The sequence below is a fragment of the Lissotriton helveticus genome, chromosome 3_1, assembly GCF_964261635.1.
Source record: "Lissotriton helveticus chromosome 3_1, aLisHel1.1, whole genome shotgun sequence".
NCBI lineage: Eukaryota > Metazoa > Chordata > Amphibia > Caudata > Salamandridae > Lissotriton > Lissotriton helveticus.
The window spans coordinates 1,651,006,871-1,651,031,677 of record NC_136061.1 but is presented as its reverse complement, the minus strand read 5'-3'; the positions used below and the strand labels follow the sequence as shown (position 1 = coordinate 1,651,031,677).

The 24,807-nt window shown below is 50.1% G+C and overlaps 1 protein-coding gene across 3 annotated transcripts in view; it reads right to left on the bottom strand.

The window, feature by feature from the left end:
- LOC144823685 (protein mono-ADP-ribosyltransferase PARP14-like) overlaps nt 1–24,807 on the bottom strand; it is a 1,720,771-nt gene that overhangs the window by 1,208,872 nt on the left and 487,092 nt on the right. For all 3 annotated transcript variants that reach the window (XM_078682415.1, XM_078682413.1, XM_078682414.1), the window contains exons 2-4: nt 20,325–20,470; nt 20,197–20,230; nt 4,232–4,420 (exon numbers count right to left, since the gene is read on the bottom strand). In XM_078682415.1, coding sequence (XP_078538541.1) covers nt 4,232–4,420; nt 20,197–20,230; nt 20,325–20,429 — 328 coding nt within the window. In that variant the 5' untranslated portion in view covers nt 20,430–20,470. The remainder of the gene's footprint in view (nt 1–4,231; nt 4,421–20,196; nt 20,231–20,324; nt 20,471–24,807) is intronic.

Sequence of the window (24,807 nt, the reverse complement as noted above, 5' to 3'; positions counted from 1 at the left end):
CGGTGGACCATGCCATCCTTATCCACCGTCTCAGCATGGCAGGAATTTCCGGCACCGCCCTGTCCTGGATAAAATCCTTCCTGGAAGGCAGAACCTTTCAGGTGGCTGACGGCACAGTTACCTCAAGTGCCCTTCCCCTCCAGTGTGGGGTCCCCCAGGGCTCCTCCCTGAGCCCCACACTTTTTAACGTATACATGTCTCCCCTTGAAGACATTGTAACTCCATTCTGCATAAAAACAGTCATGTACGCTGACGATACCCAGCTGGTAGTCTCCATCAACCAGTCATCCAAAAGTCTGAACAACTTGTCAGCATGCCTCCAGGATATCTTTCAATGGATGTGCGAATCGCGCCTGAAACTAAACAGAGATAAATCCGAGATTCTCCTCCTAGGAAACCCTCGCAAACTCCCCACATCCCTCTCCTGGCCACCCTGCATGGGGTCACCCCCTACCCCCAAGTCCGAAGTCAAAAGCCTAGGTATCTGGTTGGACCAAGACCTTAATTTTAAAGTCCAGGCCAGAAAAACCGCCGGCCCATGCTTCGGCCTTATCAAGACAGCACGAAAAATCCTGCATCTGATCCCCTTTCAATCCAGGAAACTGCTCATGCAGGGGCTGGTTAATTCCAGACTGGACTACGGAAATGCCCTTTATCTAGGGGCACCCACAGCGGTCATCAACAGACTGCAATGTGCTCAAAATGCCACCGCCAGACTCCTGACCGGGACCAAATCCAGATGCTCGGACAAACCAGCCCTCAGATCCCTACACTGGCACCCGATCAGAGAAAGGATCACTTTCAAGACCCTCTGCATTTCATACAAGATACTGCATGGCAGAGGCCCGCCTATCTTGAGATCTCTCCTCAAACCTCATCACTCGAATAGACAACTTAGATCACACTCCCTCTCGCTGGCCAGCGTCCCCAGAATAAAAAAGGCCCGCGCTGGGGGGCGACTGTTTTCTTACAATGCTCCAAAGCTGTGGAACTCCCTCCCACTCTCCATCCGAAGTGAACACAGCCTACTAGCCTTTCGCAAGCAACTAAAAACATGGCTCTTCCCATAACTCCTCCCTTTTACTCCCCCCCCCCCCTGATGCTTTAGGTTGACTATCAGCGCTGGGACGCCCGAGGGTAGCTATGCGCTTTACAAATCTGCATTCAAATTCAAATTCAAATTCTGGGGAGGATGAAAGCGAGGTAGGGCATGCTGTGTGAATATTTACTGCTGTTTCAGATTCTGTTGCTGGCCCAGCGGCGGAGGATGTGGCCATTTGGGTGGGGCACTTATTCATCAAGTGGGAGGCGCGGCAAGAAGCGCAAAGGGGTTGTGGGGCAAATTTGGATTTTGATTGGCGGTTGTTTCCGGTTACATGGCTGGGAAAAAGGAGTATGAGATGGCGCGAGCTGATGCAGTGTTCGTATTGCATATTGGTGGAAGACGATGACTGGAAGTTCTGGCTCTCCATTTGGGGAAAAATGATCTTGTGCTGGAAAAAGGTGCGGTATTGTTGAGGACGTATGAAGCCAGACTTATTGCAGATAAAGGCCCAGTGGTCAGGTTTCTTGGATCTCTGGACTAAGTTTATGTGAAGGAGAAATTAGAGGGAGGTTAGCAAGCTATTAGCGATTGAGCAGACGCGCTGTAAGGTCAATAGGCAGAGGAGTCTGTTTTGTAGGAAACTTGCTTTTGGGTGCAATAGTCATGCCGATATTAAGTATGACAATATGGAATTTTTCAGGGGTGACGTGTGCATCTTTTGCGGATATATATAGAATTGTACCTGTTAGAACTGAGAGGTGTAGGCAAGGACTCTGAACCTTCGTAGGTGGGGAGCATGGCCCAATGGAGATGGCTAGGCATTAAAAGATAGCAGGTGGATGGTTTTTGAGTGGCGGTAGCCTGGAAAGTTTTACATGAGTTTACAGACGTTTGATTGGCGTTGCCATTAGTGAACCATGTGGAAAGAGAGAGGGTGAAAAACCTCTCACATGGAATAGGCAGGAAGTACATGGTAAAGTGTAGAAAAGTTAGTTGCTTAGATGTTAATACATGCAGTCTTAGGCTGTAGGGAAAAGTTATGGTTGCAAAAAGGCTGAAACTAGTGGTCGAAGTGGGCGGTATTGGCAGGGCACGTCGTGCCCCTACTTCTTTATTTTAGTGGGATCCATTCCCCTACTTTTATTTTTAAGAATGCGTCCCCGGACGGCAGGCTTGGGGCTCGTGGATGTTCGATGACGGGCGGGTTGGCAGAGAAGGAAAAGGACTCTTTTCCTTCATGACCAGAGAATACAAGAGCAGAGTCCACTTCTCCTGCTCTGCTGCTGGCAGCTGCCCTCGCTCTTTCTTACTCTTATTCCCTCTCTTTCAGTCTCCTCACTTGCTGAAAACCGTGACTTCCAGAAACTCTTCTTACCCTCTTTTGCCTCTCCTTTTGTTTATTTTTTCCCTGTAAAATGGATCCAAAAACAGAAAAACATTTTTACTTGAAATGTCGTATTATAAAGTGCAGCCTCGGGACAAACAGAAATAAAAGATTTAATGTATGAAAAATAACTAAATACAGCAAGACAGAGTGGTCGCAAAGTGGCCAGAACAACACTGCTTTCCCGGGGTGGGGAAGTGCACCAATATTGGAGGTACTTCAATACCTGGCTGATGGGTGGATTGGAAAACGTAATTTGAATTGAGTCGCATCCAGGTTTTTATAGTGGGCACAATTGGGTTGTAGCTAAGCTGAAGGCAGGGCGAGTTTCTCTCAGTGGGGCAGTAACGTTCAGCGTGGGAGAGGATGTTGCACTATGAGAGAGCAGCCAAATTTGGAACTGGGGAACCAGGTTTAGCCTTCATGATCAGTCCATCAGACAGCACATTCCCATGCTAGACCTTAGAAGGCCTTGCTAGGCCTTAGAAGGCCTGGAGTCTTAGCACCAGCAGGTGGATCCTAGCCCCAAGTGGTGGCAAGTGTGGGTTAACCTTGAAGGTCTGTCAACCACAATCCATACTGAAGTTCACCTTCAGTCTTGGGGGAAGGCCTCCAAAGCAGCACACCCTGACTCTGTCACTGAGGTCACAGGACCAGTGAGGTCAGTCCACCACACCCTTTGGTACCTCCATTGGCCTTGGTTCAGCAGTAGTAGTGTAAACTCACCAGGGATCGGCAATGCAGGATTTGCACACACCAAACTAAGTTTGCAAAGCTCAAGGTCTCTCTGCTTCATGCACAAGCTCGTTTACATGTTGTACCTGCTTTGGGGGCATCGGAATGATGCAGCAATGGAGGAAAAAATTATGCTGCAGTGTTGACTAAATTATGCAGCATAAAAAAGGCTGCAGTGTAATGCAGTATATTTTCTGCTACTTTATTATTTTGACATTTTTACACATACTGACATTCTATACAAAGCTTTTGCCTTATTAGTACCAGTTTAACATAGAAATGCAGCAGTGAGAAAGGTGTCCCGTCAACCTTTGCAAAGGGCCGTCCACTTTGCAGCAATAGTAACTTTTGATCAAGTTGAGCTGCAAACTATTTATTAGTTAAAATCGTCAGATTATGCAGCAGATGATGTATTACGTGGCAATTATGGCAAAGCCATAATTATGTGAAAAAATTAGCAAATTAGGATATTTTGCCATTCATGTTTAACTGCTCTTGTGGAAAAAGGGAGAAGTGCTGATGACAGAAACGCCATGGCTCCGAGACAAATGGCTTGTGATTCAACTTTTAAGCGTATTTGAGACATTCTGTGATTGGGAACGTATCCCACTTTGTGAATGTATTTTAATGTCAATAACTCTTATTAAACCTTAAATAAACATGTGTATCCATTGGTTGAATTAAATGACGCAGTAAGCTGTAACTGGTCAGTGAAATGCCAAACATATATTAAAAATTTGGATGCTTTGCTCTTTCTGGCCACACCTCTGACTCCGCCCACTGACCCAATCCTCGGGTTATTCCTGCCTTCTGATTCTTCGCCCACAGTTCTACTTTTTTTCCCCCACTTCGACCACTGGCTGAAATGCAGTACAATAGGAAGGAGATAGTTACGGTGTGGGGGCAGGATATTAGATAGTTCATTTGATGTGATGCGAGGCTTTAGTTTCATAAGGCGGATGGAATACCAAGGAATTTATTTGTGATCTACACATGTTCAAGAAAGTAGCCTTTTTCACACAATTCAAGTGGTCTGTGTTGTACCCCTCTATCCCAAGATACAATACCTTCAATGTTTTCAAAGGTGATCTGTATGCCTTTTCGATCACAGCGCATTTGCTTGATAGGTCCGCCACCTGATCGCTTTGTGTTTTCGAAGTACATTTCCAAAACGTCCTCATCAATCTGAGCTCCCGAATCGATGACAAGTATGGAGTCAGACTCCTCTGTGATGTGCTCTCCTGACGTTGCACTGTCTGAATAAAAACAAAAAAATACACAGAAAAAGGCAAAAGTTGAAAAATGCAGAGCCACGTGCGGGAGCGGCAAACCCTGATAACTCTTTTCAAGTAAATGTTCTGTGTTATAACCTGTATTTTAAGTATATATATATATATATATATATATATATAAACACATTTATTTGAAAAACAGATTAGAACCGGTCACAGGCAATATGCCATAGGAACTTCCTACAAACCTTACTGGAATTCATATATTCACAGAGCTCTCATGATACAGTTTAATGAATGAGAATCCGGTCATTTCTTGTTTCGTTCTTTGCAATATAGGATTTGTAGTCCTATTAATACAGTTAGCAAAAGCAAAATCCATGCAGGATAGCTACTCACACTTGGACAAGGGAATCCTGAGAGCTCTGTATTCACAGCCACAATTTGCACAAAAACATTACAAATACAGAGCTCTCAAGTTTCCTGGGCTATGACATGGCAGTTCGACCAGAACAGGATGTGTCTTGTTTTAACATTCTCGGACTTGTAGTTCTATGTTTATTTTATTTTATTACAGATTTAAATAGCGCAAACTTGACCTGAAGGTATTGGAGCACTTTCCAAGAACACTAGTTACATTACCCAAAGACACATTCATTTTATTTAGGCGTGGGGCGATTAAGTGACCGCGCAGAATAACAGGATGTTGAGTCGACGCAGACTCGAAGCTGGCTCCCCAGCTCCAAATTCAGCAATTCTGCCGTCACGCCACATCCTCTAATGGCATCACATGGCTATAAATCCCAGAATGGAAAGGACAAAACCAAAATGAATGAGCTGCTCGCACGGGCACAGGGAATCCTTCTGGTGCGGGCACCAGAGGGATTCCCTTTAACCCCCAACATCCTCAGGAGCTGGGGAAGAGCTTCCTGAGGATGCCTTCATGGTTTCCCTGAAATGACGATCAGCACCCACATCGCATAGACGTCATTTCAGTGAAACCGAAACTTAAATGAGCCAAGAGGCTCATTTCAGTGTTGCTTTCTATGTGCTCAGGGGGCTATCTCAGCCCACTGAGCAGGTATCGTTGGAAAGGGGAGAATCTCCCCTCTCCAATGGTACCCCTCCCTAGTCCCTGCTGGGGATCACCCCAGGAGGGCGAACCACAAGCAGGGACCCACCCACTAGGCAACAGGGAGGGGGGAGCAGCCCCTTGGGCAAAGGCCTTTGCTCACCCCATTTTATTTTGGCCAAATTCAGATGGGGGCAGTAGCCCCCAATCCGCCCACTAGATACCAGCGCCCCAATCCGCCCACTAGATACCAGCTATTTTTTTAACTGTGAAATAGGGTTGGGGTATGCTCAATATGGGCATGTCAATGTTCCCACCCCCTGCAGCAAAATTACCTTTTTTCTGCCCCCCCGGGGGGACACGGGAGGGCAGTAGCCCCCAAACTGCCCCCGGGGCTCAGAAAGTCCACTAGATACCAGGGATTTTGTTTTGTTGATTATATTTAGGGGTGGGGGCTGCCCAATATGGGCATGCCAATGCCCCCCACCCCCATGCTGCAAAAGTACAGTCTTTCTGCCCCCCCGGGGGGAGGGGCAGATGGGGACAGTAACCCCCGGGCAGAAAGCCCACTAGAAACCAGGAATTTTGTTTTAAATGCAAATTAGTGGAGTGGTGCCCAAAATGGGCATGCCAATGCTCCCACCCCCTTAAAATTACAGTCTTTCGCCCTCCCCTCCCGTGGGGGCAGGCTTTTTCCCCGATGAATTTAGGGATGGAAGTTGCCCAAGATGGGCACGCCAATGGCCCCACTCCTCCCCCCCAACAAAATTCCAGTCTTTCTGCCCCCGCCCCCCCCCCCCCGGGGGGATAGAAAGCACCCTAGATGCCAGGGATTATTTTTTTATTGGCCCAGGGTGGCGGCTGCTCAGAATGGGCATGCAAATGCCCTCACCCTACCCCCAAAGAAAACAAAATACTTTCTGCCCCCCCCCATGAGGCAGATGGGGGCAATAGCCCCTGATCTGCCCCTGCCCGGGTGGGGGGGGGGGGCAAAAAGCCAACTAAGCGCCAGGGATTTTTTTAAATATAGGTAGGGGCTGCCCAGAATGGGCATGTCAATGCCCCCACCCCCGAAAAAAAACTAGTCTTTCGGCCCCCCCTCCCAGAGGCAGATGGGGTAATAGCACCTTATCTGCCCCCCCCACCCCCCTCCCCGGTGGGGCAGACAGCCCTCTAGCCACCAGGGATTTTTTTTCCAAAGTTCAAGTTCAATTTAGCTGGAAAAAAACACTTTTTCCTTACATTTTTGCGTGTGATCACCGTGCCGGCATAAATATCCTACCCCACAGTGTTGCCCTCAGTCTCCCGAATAAAATGATACCTCACTTGTGTCGGTGTCGAATGCAGAATAGACTAAAAACGTATTTTTTATAAAATGTAGCGCTTAGAATTATCAGTGCGATATCCTTAACCCCTATGTTTTGGGCTCTTCCCTGTCAGAGGCCTTTGGTCCACCCTCACAAGTGAGATATCATTTTAACCGGGAGAACACGGGGAACGCTGGGTGGCAGGACATGTGTGCCAGCATGGTAATCCTATGCATAAATGTAAGGGAAAAGTTCTTTTTTCAACTAAGTTTGAGGTTTGCAGGGGATTCTGGGTAGGGAAAAGTTGGGGGATCAATGTAAGCCATACCTCATTGTACTCCCCAGGGTGTCTAGTTTTCAGAAATGTGTGGGTTGGGTAGGTTTCCCTAGATGGCGGTGAGCCCGGTGCCAAAAAACCAGGTGCCCCCTCCCCCAAACCAGGTAGTTTTGTTATAGGTAATTTTGAAGTCTACACAGTACGATTTGGGCCACTTCCTGTTGCAGTCACTATGCTTACCGCACACAAGTGACATACCATTTTTATCGGGAGACCTGAGGGTACCCTGGGTGGTAGGAAATTTGTGTCTGCCCGATGATCCTACAACTTTCCCACACAGAAATGTGTAAACATTTTGATTTTTTTCAGCAAAATTTTGAGGTTTACAGGGGATTCTGGGTAGGGAAACATTGAGGATCCATGTAAGCCATCCCTACCTGGACTCCCCCGGGTGTCTAGTTTTCAGAAATGTGTGAGTTTGGTAGGTTTCCCTAGATGGCCGCCGAGCCTGGGGTCAAAAACTCATGGGACCCCCCTAGTAAAACCAGGTTTTTTTGTGATAGGTAATTTTGAAGTTGCCTCAATAGGTTTTGGGCCCTTGTCTGTCGCGGGTACTTGACCACCAACACGAGTAAGGTACGATTTTTATCGGGAGACCTGGGGGAAAGCTGGGTGGTAGGCAATTTGTGGATCTACGCAGATTCCAGAACTTTCCACCACAGAAATGTGAGGAAAATGCGGGGTTTTTTTGGACAAATGTTGAGGTTTTCAAGGGATTCTGGGTAGCAGAACCTGGTGAGAGCCAGACAAGTCACCCCATACTGGATTCCCCTGGGTGTCTAGTTTTCAAAAATGTATAGGTTTGCTAGGTTTCCCTAGGTGCAGGCAGAGCTAGGGTTCAAAATCTACAGCTAGGCCCTTTGCAAAAAAGGATCAGTCTTCACTGTGTAAATGCGGTGTCCATGTTGCGTTTTGGGCCGTTTCCTGTTGCGGGCACTAGGCCTACCCACAGAAGTGAGGTGTCATTTTTTTCTCGGATGACTTTGGGGAATGCAGGGTGGGTGGAATTTTGGGGATCCACACAGATTCCAGAACTTTCCACCACAGAAATATGAAGAATATGTGTTTTTGGGACAAAGTTTGAGGTTTGCAAGGGATTCTGGGTAGCGTAGCAGCGTAGGGGTTAAAACTAAGGGTAGACGGAATTTGCGTAGTCGTGCTACACAAAGCTCTGCAAAACGGTAAAAAATGTCTGCGGGCACGCAAAAGTACAGCAAACGTGCGGAATTCCTTGTTCCGCCCGTCCGTGATGCTTTTTTCCTGTTTGCGAATGTTGTTTGCTTGCTCGGGGAGAAATATCTTGCAAACACTAATTTGGAAAGCGCGAACAATCAAAAAATTCTGCGGATGGCGGAATTTTGGGCAATTCCGCATTCTCTGCGGAATGCGAAATTACTTAAATTCTGCAAATTCCGCAAGCGGAAATACAAGGGGGGGCCAATAGGCCCCCACGCAAGCATGGCGTGGCCCGGCTCCTCCCACACCCCGTCCCTTTCGGGGCCGCTTGCCCCGCGCCCTCGCCCCGGAAGTAGTTGTTTGCTTCCGGGGCGAGGGGGCGGGGCCGCGGCGGCGAAAGGGTTAAAAGCCTGGGGAGCGCGGGAAGCGGCCTCTTTGTGCCCGCGCTCCCAGGCTCACTCCTCGCCCCACCGTGGGGCCGTGTAATTTTCTGTTCGTTTTATTTTTCAGGTTCCCTGCAGTGTTCGAGCGGCGAGGAGCAGGAACGCGACGGTGTGCGTGGACCAGGGAGAGCGCGAGGCTTCGTGGTGTTTTCCAGCTCCCAGAGACCAGGCGATTTCGTGGGTGTGCGTGGACCAGGGAGAGCGCGAGGCTTCGTGGTGTTTTCCAGCTCCCAGAGACCGGGCGACTTCGTGGTGTTAGCAGGGAGAGAGCGCGACGCTGATCTGAGGCCACGAAGGGATCCTTGTCGAGCGCGGCGAGGTCAGGCCGACCGGGTACAGAGGAAAGTGGTCGCGCAAGACACGAGGTATTTTGCGGGGTGTGCGAGGGCCTTAGCGGACATACGGAAGAGCCGGCTTACAAGGTATTGGGGTGATCGCGCTGCAGACTGCGCGTTGTGCGGGGTACAAGTTATAAAAGCATTTTGCATTTACGCGAGCAATTTGGAAGAGCCGGCTTACAAGGTATTGGGGTGATCGCGCTGCAGACTGCGCGTTGTGCGGGGTACAAGTTATAAAAGCATTTTGCATTTACGCGAGCAATTTGATGTGCGATCGTTTGCTGAGCTACAACCAAAGCGAAGCAGGGACAGCTAGGGCAGAAGCCGGATGGGAGACCAAAAAACCCTTTATTAGTGGAAACAAGTGCAGCAAAGTGCTAGAGTTGACTGGTTTTTATGTTTTAATTAAATTAGCACGCTAAAGGTGCCCTGCCTGTTTATGTTGGGATTTATTGCCGCATATTACTGTTTTTTATAATTTATCTGAGGTTACACGCTAAAAGGTGCCCTGCTTGTTTATGTGGTGATTTATTGCCAAAAATCCCTTTATTAGTGAAAACAATTGCAGCACAGTGCTAGAGTTGACTGTATGTGATATTATAACTGAATTAGCACGCTAAAGGTGCCCTGCCTGTTTAGGTTGGGATTTATTGCCACATATCACTGCTTTTATAATTTTATCTGAAGTTGCATGCTAAAGGTGCCCTGCCTGTTTTATGTTGTGATTTATTGCCTCATATCACTGCTGTTTCGTGGAAAGGAATTGCAACAAAGCGTTATAGTTGATTGGTTTTACATTTTAATTGATTTAACACGCTAAAGGTGCACGGCCGGTTTATGTTGGGTTCTATGTTCTCAGATAACTGATAGAGCTGAATTATCACAGAAAAGGGGCACTTCTTATGTATTTGGTGTTTACTTTTCCCAGACCAAAGTGTTGAGAAGGGTGATCTGATTGCTTGTATTGCTTGCTGGACTAGGAGATAACGTACTTTCTAATTTCAGGGAAGCAAGCCTAGGACCTAGGTCCGTGTGATCCAGTTCGGGCACCTTCAACGGGGTCAGGTACGGAGCACGGTGTGCTCATCAATATGTCTCAAAGAAGGGGGCATGGGAATGCGAATGTGGGGTTAATGTTCCAAAAAATGATGCGCAGAATGTCTGCAATGGATAAGCGATTGGGGAAGTTTGATAAATTGGATAGGACTGTAGCGGAGTTGGGGGCTAAGGTGGATGCCCAGGCCGGCCCATCTGGAAGACCTAAGCGGACGATAGTACCGCCCAAGCCAAGGGGCGTCTTTGTGACACCACCCAGGCGGGCAAGAAATAAGAGGGTGGGGGGTCAGCCACAGAGTACTACTCCCATTCTACATCCTGCTGCACCAATCCCGCCACCCCAGGTACCTCCTGCTGCCCCAATCCCGCCACCCCAGGTCCCGTTGGCTGTCCCAGCCCCGGTGCCCCAGTTGCCAGTGGCAGTACCAATTGTGCCAGTCATTCCGGTGGCAGCCCCGGTGCCGCCCGTCGCGCCACCAAATGCCCCGGTGCCCCTAGTTGCGGCCCCTACTCCCATCCCCGCGTCGGGGCCAATGCCATTAGACCTGGCAGCCCAGGTGGCGGCTGTCCTCCCGTGGTTGGGGGGGGTGCGTTGCCGGTCAATACGGCCCTTACAACAGAGCAGCAAACATTAGTGACTCAGATATTGTTGGCTAGTGGTAGGGGCGCCACGCCGCCTGCACCGGTTTCTCCCCAAACAGGTCCAGCGAATGATGGAGGCGGTGCCAAGACCGCGGAGGAAACGTTACCCAACAACAATGGTAAGGAGATTGCCCTGCCTCTGCTGGGCGAAGGAACATTGCCCTCTAGGGGAGAGTGCTTAGCACAGCATGTGTCACAAAGTGTGAAGGAAATGATATGGGCTGACAAGTATGTGAATATTTTTTCATTGCTGATAGATAACAGGGAATGGGAATATGCAAAATCACAGAAGGATATGTTGTTGCCCAGTGAATGGAGAGCGAAGTTGTACAAATTTAGGGTGGAAGAAAACATCATCAACTGGGTGAGGGCTTTTGCAGTGTACGGCGCAGTAATGGGCGAACGCTTTAAGGGAATGCAACCAGCCATGAACTGCTATCAGAGTAGAATAACAATGTTCCATGAGAATCATGCAGGGGATGTATGGAAGGAATATGATGTCGCTTTCAGAAAATCCAAAGAATTTGATAAAACTTTGTCATGGGACAAGGTGGATTCTATCTCATGGCACAATCAATTCGAGAAGGGTCAGGGAGCAAGCACTAGCGCAACTGCGAATAAAGGTTATTCTCCCAGGCCGCAACAGCCGTTCCAGCAGCCCTTTCGATCAGCACCGGGTGGGGAGACGGCCCAAAAACAGAGAACAAATGGAGGGGCGAAGGGGGTATGTTGGGACTTCAACAGGCGGACATGCCACAGGGCACCAGGTACCTGTAAGTTCAGGCACGCGTGCAACGTATGTGGGCACCCTTCCCACCCAGAAACAACATGCCGAAATAAAAACAGTGGTTCAGGAAACAGGGGTAGGAAGAAACCTGAATAGTAAGATCCACCCCATAATAGCGCATTCACCCATTCAGTTGTCAGCTATGATCCCCTGGCTGAACAGGTACCCTAATCACACTTCTGCTAGGTTATTGCAAGAGGGTTTCACACATGGTTTCCGAATTCCTGCTGGGGGGTATGTCGGGACACCACAGTGCAGAAATCAGCTATCAGTTCTGGCCAATCCAACACTGGTGTCGACAAAAATAGGTAAAGAGGTGCGTTTAGGTAGGGTAGCGGGACCGTTTCACGTCATTCCCACGCAGAATTTTGTGTGCTCGCCTTTGGGGGTAGTGCCTAAGAAAGAGAAAGGGGAATTTAGGCTCATCCACAACTTGTCCGCACCTAGGGGGACATCATTGAATGATGCTATTGATGATGCAGTTTGCAGTGTGAAGTATGCGTCCTTTGATCAGGCAGCAGACATGCTGAGGAGTTTGGGCGCGGGAACACTGATGGCTAAATCAGACATAGAGTCAGCCTTTAGACTACTCCCGGTTCACCCAGTGGACCAGCACCTTCTAGGTTTCTCCTTCAAGGGGAAGTACGACATGGATAAGTGTATGCCCATGGGTTGTTCAATTTCATGTGCATATTTTGAACAGTTCAGCTCTTTTCTGGAATGGGCTTTAAGACAGCGTACGGGTCACCAGTGGGTTATGCACTACCTGGATGATTTTCTTTTTCTGGGTCCGGCGGGTTCACGGGAGTGTGCGTCAGCATTGCAGGAATTTTGCGTGCTCATGCGCTCTTTCGGGGTCCCGTTGGCGCAGGGGAAGACAGTTGAATTTGAATTTGAATTTAAAAACATTTATATAGCGCACTTTTACCATGCGGTTTCTTGGCGCTGTTGAATTGTGAGGAAGCAGGCAGGAGCAGAGGGGGATTTAAGCATTGTAGGCTCGGGAAAAGAGGAGGGTTTTGAGGCCCTTCCTGAACTCGATATAGGAGGATGACATACGGAGTTCCAAAGGAAGGGAGTTCCAAAACGCAGGAGCAAGCACTGCGAATTTCGTGCCACCAGTCTTTTTCTTACTGAAGCGGGGAATGGTTAACAGAGCCAGATGAGTGGACCTAAGCTCTCGTCCAGGTATGTAAGGAGTGATGGCAGAACAAATAAATTCCGGGGCGGTGCCCATTTTAGCCTGGAAAGTGGTGCAACCCAGCTTGAAGAGGGCACGCTCTTTCACCGGCAGCCAGTGCAAGGCCTGCAATAGGGGGGTGACTCGGTGATATTTAGGCAGGCCGTGAATCAGGCGGGCAGCCTGGTTCTGCACCAGCTGTAAACGGCGGATGGCGTAAGCTGGAGCGCCGTTATAGATGATGTTCCCATAATCGAGGCGCGAGAGCACCATAGCCATCACTATGATTTTTAGGGCGGGCAAAGAAAAAAAACGGGAGATCTTCCTAATAATTCGGAGGGAAAAAAAACAGGAGGAAACAACCGAGTTAACCTGAGGATGAACAGAAAGTGAGGGATCCAGGAAGATGCCGAGGGTCTTGACCTTGGGGACTGGGAGCGGGGGGGCACCAAGTGAGGGGGGCCAGTAAGAAGGGGACCAGGGACTGCAACCACCTCTGGTCAAGACTAACTCCGTCTTGTCCGGGTTGAGTTTGAGGTGGTTGCAGTTCATCCAGTCTTGGATATGCAGCATGACCGATTGGACGTTTGAGGCAGAGGAGGAAGAATGGGAAAGGGTAAAAATTAGCTGGAGGTCATCGGCGTAATTGAACACCGTGACCTCGAGCTGCTGTAACATAAAAATGAGGGGGTAGATGTATAAATTAAACAAAAGAGGGGAGAGGGAGGATCCTTGGGGGACTCCACAAACCACCTTACGAGAGGCAGCGGTGAAACCAGCAAGGTGGACAGCCTGAGCCCTATCACTCAGGAAGGACTTAAGCCACGCGAGGGCCAGGCCCTCTATGCCCGCCGCCTTGACACGGGTGATGAGGATGGAATGGTCCACCGTGTCAAAAGCGGCGGAGAGATCTAAAAGAATGAGGGCCTGGGGGAGGTTGGTATCAATGCCCTCGCGTAGGCTGTCCATCACTGAGATCACTACCTTCTCCGTAGAGTGGAGGGGGCGAAAGCCCGCCTGCCGGGGGGAGAGGCAGTGGTTGGTTTCCACGTAGGTGCTCAGGATGCTGGTTACATAGGTCTCAAGAACCTTGGCCAAGTAAGGTAGAAGGGAGATGGGACGGTAATTGGAAGGGGTTGAGGGGTCGGCACCGGGTTTTTTAAGGATGGGGATGACTGCCGCAAATTTATGGGCAGTGGGAACCACTCCAGATTTAAGTGAGTCGTTTAAGAGTGTGAGGGGGGGGTAGGACAGTGTAGGAAGACTTCTCGCAAAATGCGGGCAGGGGCAAAGTCAAGGGGGGAACCTGACTTTACCTTTTGAAGCAAGGGAAAAAGTGTAGCTGTGGTCAGGGGGGGAAAGGAAGTGAGTTTGGAAATAATGGCGGGAGGGGAGGAATTAATGAAAGCAGGGGAAGGGGGAGAGATATTAGCCTTGATTTTTGCGACCTTATCAACGAAAAAATCGTTGAGAGTCGCAGAGCGGTTGAGAAGGAGGGATCAAGGTCGTGGCTCTGTTAGATGAGGCAAGCTCATGTACTGTGGCAAAAATCTCTTTAGATTGAGATTCAGCTGCTAGTATCCGGTTTGAATAAAACAGGGTCTTGGCATCAAGTATGCTTTGTTTATATACTTTGAGCACAGAAAGGTAGATGGTTTTTTTGCCAGGGCAATATTCTCTTCTCCAGGCACGCTCCGCTCTGCGTGCAGCTAACTTCTTCTCCTTAAGGTCGAGGGTAAACCAGCGATTAGCAGCATGGGCACGCTTCACCGTGATCCGTCTCAGGGGAGCAAAGTCGTCGCCTGCCCGGGTCAACCAGCCATCGATGGTAGTCAGCTGGTCCGGGGCGGCGAGGCCTGAGAGGTCAGGGCAGGAGTAGGCTAGGGATGAACAGAAAGATGGCATGTCAGCCTTACCCCATTTTCTAGCCCAGGTGTTCTTGGAAAGGGGAAGTTTAGGCGCTGGGGCTAACGCGAGAGAGAAGGAGATAGAAAAATGGTCCGACCAAGAGCAGGGAGAGATGACAGGGGTAGAGGTAGGGATATTTAGGGTCCAAACCTGGTCAAGCGAGTGGCCATGAACATGGGTGGGGCTGTGGACGAGGGGAGAAAAATTGAGACTGGTCATGAGGCAGGTGAATTCTTTGGAGAGGGGGCTTTCGGCGGGATGGTTAGGCCAAAAATTAAAATCACCCAACACCAACACTGAAGAGTTGTTAATAACCAGTGTGGCGAGGATGTCCTGAAGACAGGAGACAAAATTGGAAGTTGCGTGAGGGGGTCGATAAATAAGAACAGCAGTAAGGGGGGTCGAATGAGAGCTAGCACGAATTATTAGGCAGTCTACCTCAGGGATAGGAGGAGATGGGATTATTTGAAAATGGGAGTCAGTATGTGTTATCAAGGCTACCCCGCCGCCTCTCCTACCCTCCGGGCGATCCGCTCGAATGATGGAGTATGAGGGAGGGAGGGTGGCTAGAACGTTGGGAAGGGAGTCAGCCTTGAGCCAAGTCTCTGTTAAGAACAGGAGGTCCGGGTTGTGGGTGTCAAGAAAGTCATATAGCTCATGCTGATGGCTGACCACGGATCTGGTGTTGAGGAGCGTGGCAGTGATATTGTAAGACGGCATGTGGGGAACAGACGAGAAGGAATGAGTAGGGGCGGGTGGAGCGGCGGAGGGGCTCGTGCGGAGATTGTAGTGTTGTAGTAAGTCAGACAGGGTGGTACTGATGGTGCCAGGGATCCAATGAGAGAGGAGCTCCGAGGGGGTATATGACAGCGGGAGGGCATAAGGGGGTGCCCCCAGCCCCGGCCTGCCGCGGACGGGCGCAGACGGGCAGGACTCTGGCTTGACTCCGGCGAGCCTACGGCGCGCCCGCTGCGCTCGTCCGATGCGCTGACACATGGGGGACGATTAAGTAGAGGAGCAGCGTGGGGGGAATGGCGTGGGTGGGGTCGGGCGAACCAGCCCGATCCAAGATGGCGGCCACTACCGCTAGGGGCCTGAGATGGAATCAGCTGCCAACCAGCCCCGCTGGGCCCCTGAAAGAGCAAGGTGAGGATTAGGGGGGACCTGTTAATTTTCAAAACAGGTTAGACAATAAAACCAGGCAATTTAAAAACAAGTGCGTGTCACCGCGTTTAGTCGGCGAGACAGCGCGATAAAATAGCTTAGAAGCTCAGTCGCAGCCCTCTGCTCCTGCAAGCAAGCCCACTGCCACCGGGCTGCTCGCAATCGCAGGGGAGACTGAGAATCACTCCTAAGTAGAGGAGCAGCGTGGGGGGAGTGGCGTGGGTGGGGTCGGGCGAACCAGCCCGATCCAAGATGGCGGCCACTACCGCTAGGCGCCTGAGATGGAATCAGCTGCCAACCAGCCCCGCTGGGCCCCTGAAAGAGCAAGGTGAGGATTAGGGGGGACCTGTTAATTTTCAAAACAGGTTAGACAATAAAACCAGGCAATTTAAAAACAAGTGCGTGTCACCGCGTTTAGTCGGCGAGACAGCGCGATAAAATAGCTTAGAAGCTCAGTCGCAGCCCTCCGCTCCTGCAAGCAAGCCCACTGCCACCGGGCTGCTCGCAATCGCAGGGGAGACTGAGAATCACTCCTAAGTAGAGGAGCAGCGTGGGGGGAGTGGCGTGGGTGGGGTCGGGCGAACCAGCCCGATCCAAGATGGCGGCCACTACCGCTAGGCGCCTGAGATGGAATCAGCTGCCAACCAGCCCCGCTGGGCCCCTGAAAGAGCAAGGTGAGGATAAGGGGGGACCTGTTAATTTTCAAAACAGGTTAGACAATAAAACCAGGCAATTTAAAAACAAGTGCGTGTCACCGCGTTTAGTCGGCGAGACAGCGCGATAAAATAGCTTAGAAGCTCAGTCGCAGCCCTCCGCTCCTGCAAGCAAGCCCACTGCCACCGGCAGTTGGACCAGTAACATGCCTCGAATTTTTAGGCATTGAGCTGGATTCTGTAGAGGGTTGTTTTAGACTACCAGAGGAAAAGATCCAAAAATTCAAACAGACACTAGGGCTGTGCTTGCAAGCGAAGAAAGTGAATTTAGGACTGTTGCAGCAGACAGTGGGGCAGTTGAATTTTGCATTAAGAGTAATTCCCGTGGCACGCCCCTTTTCACGCTCAATTGCACAGGCAATGAGGGGTCTTCGTGAAAAACATCACCGGACACGGCTATCTGCTGAGGTACGCCAGGACATGCGGATATGGATTGCATTCCTGGCGGATTTCAATGGCAGAGTGCTGTGGGGTGCACCCACGGTGTCCTCGGAGGACCTGGGTCTATGGACCGATGCAGCAGGCAGTGTTGGGTTTGGCGCCATCCTTGGCAAGAAGTGGGTGGCACAGAAGTGGCCCGCCTGGTGGGAGGAGAGCGGGCTGACGGTGAACATTGGTTTCCTCGAGCTCTTCCCAATCTGGGTGGCACTGAAAGTCTGGCCCGAGGAGTTGGCCAACAGATCGGTAATATTCTGGTCAGACAATATGACAGTGGTTGAATGCCTCAACCAGCAAGCTGCAAGGTGTCCATTCATTTTACGCCTGATCAAAGAGATTGTGCTGTGTTGCATGACAGGGAATGTACTTTTCAGAGCAAAACATGTCCCAGGGGTGTTAAACAATGCAGCTGATGCCCTTTCTCGCTTTAAGATGCAGGTGTTCAGGGATCACTTGCCGGAGGCGGAGACAACGCCGGCCCACTTCCCGGCGACTCTTTGGCAAATTGGTGCCCCCAACTACATGACCTCGTGGCAGCCAGCCTAGCACCCAAGACCAGGACGGCATACGAAGGGGCGTTCAGGTCTTACTGTCACTTTCTGGGACAGGGCTGGGAGAGTAGGTGGACTATGGAGGCTAGCTTCAATGGGTACTTAGGCAACTTACACAGGGAAGGGCGCACGGTGGCAACAGCCAACAGGCACAAGGCCGCTATCTCCTTTTTCGCACGTGCCAAAGGGGGTAGGGACCCTACGAACAGCTTCCTGGCCCAGAAGGCATTGAAAGGATGGCGGCGCATGCAGCCCCCCTCCACAGATTCTAGAAAACCTATAGGTTTTGAACGTCTATCAGCAGTTCTCCTCGCGCTACCGGACACATGTAGCTCCACGTCTGAGGTGGGCCTCTTTAAAGCAGCGTTCTCTTTAGCCTTTTATGGGGCATTCAGGGTGGGCGAATTGGTGGCGGCCAATAAAGGTAGGCTAGGCGGCCTTCAGCTGCGGGATATCAGCATAAAGGGCGACACGATGGGGATCACCATCAGGAAATCTAAAACTGATCAGGAAGCTAGGGGCCAAAGCCTGGCGTTACATCGTGCACGGAACAATCCCTGCTGCCCGGTGACACATGTTGAGGATTTGTTAAGACAACGGGCGCAGGAGGGTGGGGGGGCACTGCTGTTGCATGGGGATGGGACTCCGTTGACCAGATTCCAGTTCCAGAGGGTACTAGCCAGGAGTATGGCAAGAGCTGGTTACAACCACAAAGAGTTTGGGACGCACTCCTTCCGGATAGGGGCAGCCACGGAAGCAACAGCCAGGGGTTTGACCACAGCTAGTGTGCAAAGGATTGTGAGATGGTCCTCAAGCGCCTATAAACGCTATGTGCGGTTGCACATGTTGTGAGACCTGCCGCCATATTGAGTATTTCTAATACCTGCTGTTTTTCTGGTTGTTTAAAGTTTCACGGGCCTGTGACGCAGGACGGAAACTACCCACGGATCATCAAGGCAACTTACCTACAGCATGGAGGAACCAGGAGGACAGACAGAAGAAAGGGGTCGTCTGGGTAGTGGGGCATTCATATGTCAAGCGTGCTAACCAAATTTTTCTTGCAGGATCAGGTAAACAGAGGATGGAGAGTAGAGGGTGCACGGTCTCCTTCCATGGCAGGGGGGGGCTCCGCCTCAATCAGTTCAGGGACTATATGTCGGACTTACTAGCACGACATACTACACCTCCCTCGGCGGTGATCCTTCATTTAAGGGGGAATGATCTGGCAGGTCTGGGTAGAAGGGTCCTCCTGGAAGAGATTATATCAGCAGCGGGATGGCTAGCGAAGCGGTTACCAGGTTGTGTCGTAGTATGGTCACAACTGATACCAAGGTTGCAATGGACAGGGGGAAACTCAGTCAGCGCGTTGAATAGCTCGGTAAAGAGGGTCAACAACAAGCTGGACAAGTTATTTAGGACTCCGGTCTTACAGACCATCCCTCATGGTTGCATCTGGGGGGAGCAATTTTACCTGCGGGACGGGGTTCACTTAACAGAGGAGGGGAAGTCCCTTTTTATAAGAAATATCCTGGCATGGGTAGAAATTTTTGCAGGGAGAGTATGAGCTTTCTAGAAGGGGGGTGTTCTGGGGGGGGGCCAGATAGTCGGTCAACTACCTGGCCTGTGGCGGTAAGGTCATTAATCGGTGAGCAGCATTTTAAGGTCCTTACGGGGGGGCGGACCCATTCACGAAAGGGGCCGCCCGCGGGAGGGGCCATTGGTCTCTCTCAGAACTTCAGGGGCAGGGTATCATAGCCAGTAATTTAAAGGGTGCGGGGGAGGGAGTCTACGCTTTCCTCAGGCTGGTAGCCACCCCTCACAACACTATGACGTCACTAAGGTGCGCGAGTGTCTGGGCCCTCCTGTTATGGTTAAATGGAGTTCAGGGAGCGCACGTGGGTGTAACGTGCCCTGGGTTGCGCATGCGCATCTCCAACGTGAGAGCGCAGCTGTAAAAGGATCTGACACCGGTTGGCGACCTTGCCGTAGGACTTTATTAAAAATATTAGAATGCAGTTTAATTTTCAGGATGATTAGATTCGGTTAGGAAACACGCTGTACTAGCTATTTGTTAAGGTTAGCCCATCATACCTTGTCGAAACGGATGTCAATCTAATCTTCTGAAAAGTGTGCATTTTAATAATTGTCAGAAATGTTTATTTGATTAAAATTTTTGATTTGTTTTATATTTTAATAAATACGGCCAGGGGGGGGCCCTGTACCCCCTGACTTCCAAAAACCCCCATGTGTTGACTGGTTGAATTGGGTAATTCAGTCAGTGTTGTAAAGGGGGGAGGTGGCCGGCAGTCCAAGACCATGCGGAATTTACCGCCCAGGCCTAGTTAAAACCAGGAACCGATGCCAAGAGTACACAGGAAATATTGCATCAGGGGTATCCAACTTACTTCCTTAGGCCAAATCCATGCCTGATGTGCTGAATAACCACGGTGTGAAAAAGAGAATCATGTGAACTCATTGAATGTGAAGGTATGTGTAAACTCGAAATCTGAATAAATGAAGTACTGCTGGATTAGGCTCCATATTGTGGTATCACTTTTACGCTATCAAATATAGGGCTAAATTCACGTTTGCTGCTGCGGCACCATTCAAGCTTAAGAAAAGAAGCCCACGTGTGTAACTTACAAACGTGGTATGTAACATGAACCAAAAATACATATATTTATTTACCTGGTTCTTGAGGTTCGTCGGTTGACATGGGTTCCTAGCAAAAGAACGTAAATAACATAGCGGTTAATTCTCCTAACGTGCAGAGACGTCATATGCAAATACCAAAATTATGTGTTTTTAATACTTACTGGGTCACCCTCCGGGACGTCTCGGGTTCGATGGTGCTTAACACCACAGTGCTCTTCGGTTTCTAGCAGTTGGACGTCTAAACTCAACTTTCGTTTTTCAGGCATGTCGATTGTGTGAACTTTGTTGGCTAGAACGCGCTCTCTCACTGCAACACAGCAAAGCAAAAGGCAAACACGAGTTTTAGTATACTCGAGACACTGGGTCCCTTGACATTTAAAATATTGTTGCACTTTGGTTATGAGAGAGTCGTAATTTTTCCACTCGCTGTTTCCCACTGTTGGGTGGGGCGCACTTGCAAGACCGTCTCACTTTGGTCCCAGAGCCTAAGACGCAGCTGCGCCGGTTTACATCATGAGTGTGGTGAACATTTTGTATCAATATGGGGGCCATAATACGGGCCACTTCCTGACAGAAAGTGGTTACAGGCACAAACATATGAAGCCCCGTCATGCACCGGGGGAGGGAGTGAAGGTCTAACACCTCTACCTTTTCCGTTCGTGTCACTTTGCATGCTGGAACTTGTAGGCCTGACCCCATTCTCAGGATAAAAGTGGTGCGAGATTGAAACGCCAAGGCAGGTTTAACAACTCCTACCTGGAATACGATAAAACAGCACGATCTGCGCTACCTCAATGACCCCTGGAAAATTAGGTGTTGATGGTAGCTATATCTTAATAAGGCCACCCAGAACGCTGGCCACACCCGGGTACACGGCACCGAAGGAAACACGGAGACAAATAAATAATTAACTATCCAGAGCCCGGTGAGTTACGCAATCATTGATGAGATGCACGTGCGCCCTGCAGTTAGATTGAATATGCTACTTACCAGTATGCATCTGTTCTTGGCATGTAGGGCTGCTAACATTCATATCTTAGCATTAGATCGCCGCCTAGTGTTGGGCTCGGATGATCGCACATTGTTGTCCTGGAAGAGTCTTCGAAGTATCCTGAGATAGGTGGCTCCTCCCCTGGACTACAGTGCGCATGGGCATCGGCTCCATCCCCAGATTGTTTTTCGCCATTGTGGCAGAAGATGGAGTGAAAAGTGTAAAGGATGTCCATGCTAATGAATAAATACAATAGTATATCTGCAGCTGCGACAGGCACCGGGGAGGAGGGCGGGCGATATGAATGTTAGCAGCCCTACATGCCAAGAACAGATGCATACTGGTAAGTAGCATATTCAGTTCGAGGCATGTGGGCTGCTAAATTCATATCTTAGCATAGAATACATAGCAGTCCCTCCATCAGCGGCGGTTGCCCGTGCCAGCTGCAGAAACCTGAAAAAAGTGTCTTCAGAACAGCCTGTCCTACAGCAGCTTGCTGCTTGGAATGCACATCAACACAGTAGTGTTTTGTAAAGGTATGTGGTGTAACCCACGTGGCTGCTCTGCAAATATCCTCTAAAGGAATGTTCCCTAGGAAAGCCATGGATGCCCCCAGTTTGCGTGTGGAGTGCGCTCTTGGGGGTATTGTTAAAGTGCGCTTGGCTTTTTGATAACATATCTGGATGCACTTAACAATCCATCTGGCTATCCCTGCTTTGGAAATCGGGTTGCCTTTGTGTTGTGGTGCGAAGGCAACAAAGAGTTGTTTTGTTTTTCTAAAGGGTTGTGTTCTGTCTATGTAGTACATCAACGCCCTCCGTACATCTAAGGTATGGAGCATTCTTTCCGCCACCGTTTGCGGGTTTTGAAAGAATGCTGGTAAGTCAATAGTTTGGTTGAGATGAAACTGTGACACCACCTTCGGAAGGAATTTGGGGTTAGTGCGTAGCACTACCCTATTTGGATGAATTTGAATGAATGGCTCTTGGATTGTGAGCGCCTGCAGCTCACTGACACGCCTCAGAGACGTAATAGCTACAAGGAAAGCTACTTTCCACGTAAGGAACTGGAGTTCACACGAGTGCAGTGGCTCAAATGGTGGTCCCATCAGTCTGGTGAGAACGACATTGAGGTTCCACACCGGAGCTGGCGGTGTTCTTGGGGGAATGACTCGTTTCAGACCTTCAAGGAAGGCTTTAATGGCGGGCACTCTGAAGACAGAGAGATGCTGCCTGTTTTGAAGATAAGCCGCTATGGCGGATAGATGTATCCGAATGGAAGTGTACGCTAGATTGCACTTGTAAAGATGCAACAGATAGCAAATGATGTTGGGGATAGATGCATCTAGCGGGTTGATGTCATTGGCTGTACAGTAAATGACAAAACGCTTCCACTTTGCAGCATAGCATGCTCTGGTAGTTGGCTTCCTTGCCTCCTTGATGATGTTCATGCATTCCGGAGGTAGGTTAAGGTATCCAAACTCTAGGACTTCAGGAGCCAGATCGCCAGGTTGAGCTGTTGCGGATCTGGATGCTGAATTTCTCCATGGTTCTGCGTCAAAAGACTGGGCGTGAGGCGCAGTCTTTGATGCGGCACCACTGAGAGTTCGAGGAACGTGGTGTACCAAGCCTGGCGCGCCCACGTTGGAGCAACTAGGATGAGAGTCATCGCGTGCTGCCTTAGCTTTCTTGCGACCAGCGGTATTAGAGGGGCTGGCGGAAAAGCGTACGCAAATTTGCCTGACCAGTTCATCCATATCGCATTCCCCTGCGACTGTGGGTGAGGGAACCTGGCGGCAAAGTGTTGGCATTTTGCGTTTTCTTTTGTGGCAAACAGGTCTATCTCCGGATGACCCCACTGCTGGAAGTACGGGTGGAGGACAGATGGGTGTATCTCCCACTCGTGCATTTGATGGCTGTACCTGCTGAGCAGATCCGCCATCTGATTGTCCTTTCCTGGGAGGTGTTCTGCCATGAGGAAAATGTTCCTCTGAATGGCCCACTTCCACATGCTCTGAGCCAGATGAGACAGCTGTGGCGAGTGGGTGCCTCCCTGCTTTTGAATGTAGTACATCGCAGTCATGTTGTCCGTCCGGACTAACACTACCTTGTTGCACAGATGTACAATGAAGGACTTGAGCGCCATGAAGATTGCCATCAGTTCCAGATAGTTGATGTGCATCTTCTGTTGCTGCGTCGTCCATAGTCCCTGCACTGTGTAAGTGAGCAGATGAGCTCCCCATCCCTGGAGAGATGCGTCCGTTGTCAGGACAATCTGCGGCACAGGCTCTTGGCACAGTCGGCCCTTGCAAAGGTTGTGTGGAGTCCACCAATGCAGAGAGTCGTATGCCCGACTGGTAACCAACACTAGGTCTGTCAATTGCCCACGAGCCTGTGTCCACTGATTCGCTAAGCACTCCTGGAGCGGGCGCATATGTAGCCGTGCGTGAGGGACTATGAAGATGCAGGAGGCAATCATGCCTATCAACTGCATGAACACTCTCGCTGGAAGCGAGTGTTGTGGCCTGAACTTTTGGATCAGAGACTGCATGCTGTCTATCCTGACTTGGTTTGGCTGAGCCATGGCCGTCAGGGTGTTGATCATCGCACCTAGGAACTGCCGGACATGTGCTGGTTGTAGATGCGACTTTGGGTAGTTCAGCGAGAAACCCAGATTGTGAAGAAGGTGAATTGTAGTCGACATGTCCGCGGCGCACTGTTGTTCCGACTTGGCTTGCACGAGCCAGTCGTCGAGGTAGGGGTAGACATGGATGTTCTGCCTCCTGAGGTGCGCCGCTACTGTCGCCAGACACTTGGTAAACACCCTTGGGGCTGTGGTGACTCCGAAGGGTAGGACCTTGAACTGGTAATGCTTGCCTTGAATAGTGAACCTGAGGTATTTCCTGTGGGACGGGTGTAGTGGAATGTGGAAATAAGCATCCTTGAGATCTAAGGTTGCTAAGAAGTCCCCTTGGTTTAGCAAGGGAAGAATCTGTTGCAGTGTAAGCATGTGGAAATGTTCTGATAGTATGTACAGGTTGAGGGGACGTAGATCTAGAATGGGTCTGAGAGATCCGTCCTTCTTTGGAATAAGGAAGTACAGGGAATACACCCCTGTGCCTTCCTCTCCCACCGGCACGAGCTCGATTGCTCCCTTTTGCAGCATCACCACTACTTCCTGCTGCAATAAGAGCAAGTGCTCTGCGGACATAGGCCTTTGCCATGGCGGGATGTTGGGTGGAGTGGACTTCAACTCTAGGCAATAACCATACTGGACTAGTTGTCGCACCCACCTGTCTGTGGTGATGTTTCTCCAGACGGGCAGGAACTGCTTCAGTCTCCCCCCGACAGGTGTTAAGTGGTCGGGGGGCAGTGACAGAGAGTCACTGTTTGCTTGGAGTAGAGGAGCGGGAGCTGTTGTTTCCTCTGCCGCGACCTCTGTTGCTGTTATTTCTGTAACCTCCCTTGTTCTGTTTTGTGAACGAGGATTGTGCTCCACCTCTTGAGAACTGGGATTGTTGACCCATTTGTCCTCTGGTGACTCCACGTGCACCTGAGCGACGAAAATTGCTGCCACGAAACTGTTGTGACTGTAGGGCCCCCATGGACTTAGCAGTTTCTGTGTCTTTTTTTATTTTCTCTAGGGTGGTGTCA